The sequence below is a fragment of the Dermacentor andersoni genome, chromosome 1 (genome assembly GCF_023375885.2).
Source record: "Dermacentor andersoni chromosome 1, qqDerAnde1_hic_scaffold, whole genome shotgun sequence".
Taxonomy (NCBI): domain Eukaryota; kingdom Metazoa; phylum Arthropoda; class Arachnida; order Ixodida; family Ixodidae; genus Dermacentor; species Dermacentor andersoni.
Window position 1 is genome coordinate 205,786,676 of NC_092814.1, and position 4,979 is coordinate 205,791,654.

The window sequence follows — 4,979 nt, forward strand, 5'->3', positions numbered from 1 at the left end:
GAATTTTCGTATTTTTTTTTTTTTTTACAATGTTCAGGCCATAAATCGAAGTTCCGCTTCCAACAGTCACTACAATGTAGCTTTCGCGCCCAAATGCAACGAATTTAATTAATATTGGGTACTAGGTGCGAACACACACAGAAACAAGGAAGGAGACGGGACAGAGAGACGGAGAGAGTGACGGGGCGGGAGGCGCTCTGTCCCGTCTCCTTCCTTGTTTCTGTGTGTGTTCGCGCCTAGTACCCAAAATGAATGGTGATAAAATTGTGATACAATTGTGATACAAAGCTTTATTGGCCAGTTGCCTGCTTCTAAGCTAACGTACTACGCTTTGTGGATTCAGTCCCACGGTTTGTGGAAGAGGCGCGGGAAAAACAGAGAGGTCCAAGCGAAGGCCCAGTGCCCTTATTCACATCGCAGCTTGGCCCATATTCACAGAGGCGTTCGTAAGAACAGGAGACCGTCAATCGGTTGCCGGGGGCCTAGTCAGTCTGCTCAAACCAGCTTTTTGTCCCGGTAATAATTTCTATACTGTACTGTAGAATAAATAATCTTATTGGCTTCGATTATTAGCCAGAATAGTCGACCTAATGGCAAGCATTTCTAAGAAACAAGAGTTTTCTGAGCCTCTTCTACGCTAGCGAAGTTCGTAAGATGTGGGCTTGTAGCCAATTCTGAAAACAAGCATATTCTAGGAGCAGCCCCTATCTGGCTGGCCGATGACGAAAAGTTTTGTGAATACAGCTACCAGGGCCCACATTCATAAAACATTGCTTACACTAGAGCTACACTAAACAGGTGCCCGCTTGTATTATTATTAGCCAATTATTGACGCACGCTACAAATTAGGCACAAACAGTTCTTACGAACGAACGAAATGCCTTGTGTACCAGTCCCGCGAACCCACCTTAATAAAGTAGAGTTCTTTGTTGAGTGGCTTTTAAGAACAGGTACCGACAAGTACTACTAGCCAACATATTAGCGATCGAAGGTGGATGAACAGTTATGCCAACGAAAAGCTTTGTGAATTTGACTCCCGGTTTGCAAAGCTCTTTGTTCAGAAGAACGCTAAGCAAATTCCTGCTAATAGTGCCAGCGAACGGACGATTGGGAAGTCATGGGTAACCAAAAGCCGTTCATATACTCACGAAAAGTCTTGGAAATAGAGACACGTGTTCAAAACACCTTCTTTACGTAAAGTAATTTTTCTTGGTATAGACCAGGAACTGATGGTCGCTGTTGACTTGATAACGAGGTGATCGCCCAGGCGATGGCCAGTCGCGGAAAGCACTAATGTAAAAGAAGCTTTGCGAATGCGGACCCAGGTGTGGCGATACAAGAAATAAAGAGTTAGGCCTACTCCCCGGTTTGGCCTTGGTTTGAATTCTCGAAAACGTAGTTCGCGAAAAAGATAGCATAGAACAAAATAAACTAGCACCCTTAAAGTGGCGTCGGCGCCGACGTTCGGCAAACTCAGCCTTCAGTACAGCATTCATCACACAGAATAGTTATACGTAGTTGCTTCACCAGGTGATGTTGCTCAAATCAAGGCCACATTGCGCAGTGTCTGATGTAAAGTGAAGCATCATTCTCGCAGGCGGAAATCAGTTGTTTAATTAATCCATTACACTCTAAGAAACAAAAGCTTCCACAGTAAACCTCCGAAATGTAAGCGGGTAGGCTCGTGTTCAAGAAGTAGTTAGTAAACAAGACCGGTTTGTAAGAACAGGCGTTCGCCAATCTTGACATACGATTTGTGAAATTGGCCAGACAATAAGTAATACGTCTTGCCTAAAAAAACTTTGTCAATTTGGCCCGTGTTACAAGAGTACACGCACATGAAAAAATAGCGTTTTCATGGAAAGTCAGGGTTTTCTGGCTGATTCTTTACACAGGTAAGGCTCTGTTATGTTAACTTTATCATCTCAGGAAAGTGATCATGAACAGCAAAGACGCCTATGGTTAACTGTAGTTCACGTCAGCGTGTCATTGTCTCTGCATGTGAATACTGATTTAATGTTATCTCCTTATTACCGATGGTGTCCTTCACGCTAATATATGCAGGACGAGTGATAGCGACCTTTCCCTTGCTGCAAAAATGACAATGGGAGTACTTACTGTTGTCGAAAAATGAAACGTGAGTGGGTCGGTAAGAAGACAAAGCGGAATTGGGAATAGCCATGCTAGTAACCACCCTCCGTGTCTCTGTATGAACCTGGCCAATGCAACAATGAAAAGAAAAATGCAAAAATATTTCCTACGTCTCGGCTAGCGGCTGGCCTTTATAATGAGCCTTCAGTGACAAACGGGCCACTTATCACTTTTAAGCAGGGGCTGCAGATATCATCGTATGAGTTGCTGAGACAATTGCGTCATATTAGCTCTCGTGACTCAAAGCATATCTATACGCGCTGCCCAAGAAGTATATAACTGGACGCTGTGTGTCTTTGAGATCATTCTTTATAAAGGACGGTCACCGTGCGAAAGGTCCGATGACATATTTAGCTCGATTTTAATAGCGTCTCTGGATATAAAAACCAAGAAACGTCGTTTTCCCTTCATTAAAATCCATCAACCAAAGCATCTCGGTCTTTATGAGCGCATTATAACTTTACCGCTCGCGCTTGATTTCTCCATGGCAGCATAATCGGTTCCATAATCGTGATATTTGGCTCAGTAAACAAAATCTTTCGCTACAACTTTCAGATCCAAATGCCTGTGTTTACATGCTGCGACGTAATTCTTAACATCAACATTTCCTGTACAATAAATCTCGACACCTACTGCAAGCATCCAAAAGGCCGAAAGTAATCAAGCAAACAAAACTATCATAAGAAGCACAGAAACAACCAGCAATAGTATGTGTACTGCTGATTGCACGGAGTGCCGCTTTACATATGGATATGTACAGCCACAGTTACAGATGCTGCGATGTAATTTCTAACATTAAATTCTCTATACAATGACACTCGACACTTACTGTAGGCAACCAAAAGGCGGAAACAAAGAAAGCAAGCAAACTCAGCTATGAAAAGAAGCACACTAACAAGAAGCAATATGGTATATCTATCATGTGTTGCATGGAATGCCGCTTCACTAATGTCTATGTACAGCACAGCTACAGATTTTTTTTTATCAGTACGTCTATCCCATAGTTGCTTGTCTCTTACACAGAATACGTCATTTTGGGAATGTGTAGAAGGCCAATTGTTTGCACAATCTGGACCTGAGTTCTTCCGCAGTCAATTACTGAACCGTTGGTAGAAAGCTTGCTCGCGTGTTTTGTTATTCTCGGTTCGCAGCTGCGTTGTTACGCTTGACACACAGCTTACACCAAGCAGAGGCTCAAGGCTTCGTACAGCGCTTTGTAGTCGCTTGTAGCCACGAAATCATCACTTGCCACGCACCAAATTAGGACGGTAAAAGTGAGCTCCACTGACGAAGTCGTCTCGGGGCCAGTGCTGACACCGTCAGGCTCTCGAGCAACGACATATGTCCGGCCTAGGTTTAACCACAACGAACGACTCCCTGCGTAGCTGAATCATGCGCAGGCTGGACGTTAGAGTGTCTGTCTTCGTGACGAGGAGAGAGCGCCGGCGCATGCTCTTGGTGCTGCGAGGTCGGCAGCGAAGCATATTCTGCAGGGCCTCTTTGACCTCGAACATGCGTGCCGCGTAAATGAACGGGTCTATGAGGCCCTTGGAGATGATGAGCGCATTGGTGAGAATGCCGAGAGTCATGCGCGTTCTCATAGGCAGGTCGTAGATTGGCAAAGCGCAGTCAGTGCAGGTTAGGACGATGAATGCAACGGCAGGCATCCAGCCGACAAGGTACGTGCCCAGGATCCAGAGCGTCGTATAGGCAGCTTTGACATTGCGGTTTAGCTGCCGAGCCGATGGGAAGTTGACCAGGCCCGCCCGGTGGCGCCGTATGATGACAAAGATGTGAGAGTAAATGAACGTCATGACGACCAACGGTGACGAGAAGAGCGCAAGCAGCGTGAGGCTGAAGGCGCGGCCACGCACGAAGTCCACCTGGACGCAGCCGGGCGACTGAAATCCCTGGCCGGGAACCGAGGCGAAGTAGACGAGGAACACGAGCACGGGAAGTGCCCACAGCGCGGCGATGGCCAGCTCCGAAGATTGCCGTGTGACCATGGCGGCATAGTGGAGGGGCCGCAGGATGCCTACGTAATGGTTCACGGCGAGCGCAAGCAGGTGGAACGCGGACGCCAGCAGGCCCGACAGGCGAAATACCTCGAGGACGAGCACTATGCAGTGCGCCTGGGAACCCAGCGAGACTCCGTACACGGGCAGGTAGCTGTTGAGGACCAAGCCGGTGGCCAGCAGCAGGGCCGAGTAGGCGTCGGCGAATGTCAGGGAGAGGCTGAAGCAAAGCGTGGGTGACACCGGCCGCCGCAGCCAGCGCAGCGAGAGCAGCACGCCCGCGTTGAAGACGAACGCCAGCGAGCAGCCGACAAGAAGCACGGGCACGGCGATCGCGTACACGGCGCGCTGGTCTTCGCCAAACGACCAGCGCGGGACGGAGCCGTTGCTCTCCATAGCGTGGCCACGAGTGGTCGGTCGGTCGGAGCTCCGTGAACCCAGTCGTCGGTGTGAGCGGGCGGCGGCGCTCGCGTCTTCGAAGCCGTGACGTCGGGTTCGCGCTCGCGCGGGTGCCCGCCGCGGGTTGGGTGGTGACGGGCGCCCCGTGTGCGCTGCGCTCTCTCGCACTCAGCCGTTTGTGGAACGGAAAGCGCGGCCTTGAACACGTATATCATTGTTTTTGAAAAGCAGCACCTGGCTTAATTCAACAATTAGCCGCGATTTTTTGCGCCCATCAGCGCCCTGTCACACCTTGTTATCTGCACCAGCCTCGCAATTGCACCAGCCTTTGCAGCTTTACGTGCCCTGTTAATACGCTCAGCTATATATTTTACGACATGCCCTAGCAAGACATAAACCTCGATCCAGAAGACA

At 48.7% G+C, this 4,979-nt stretch overlaps 1 protein-coding gene across 1 annotated transcript; it reads right to left on the reverse strand.

Moving 5' to 3' along the window:
- Positions 1–275: 275 nt before the first annotated feature.
- On the reverse strand, positions 276–4,562 carry LOC126546925 (melanocyte-stimulating hormone receptor-like). Its single transcript, XM_050194643.2, has one exon. It carries the CDS (start codon positions 4,560–4,562, stop codon positions 3,471–3,473), a length of 1,092 nt encoding a protein of 363 aa, XP_050050600.1. The 3' UTR covers positions 276–3,470.
- Between the last annotated feature and the right edge of the window lie 417 nt (positions 4,563–4,979).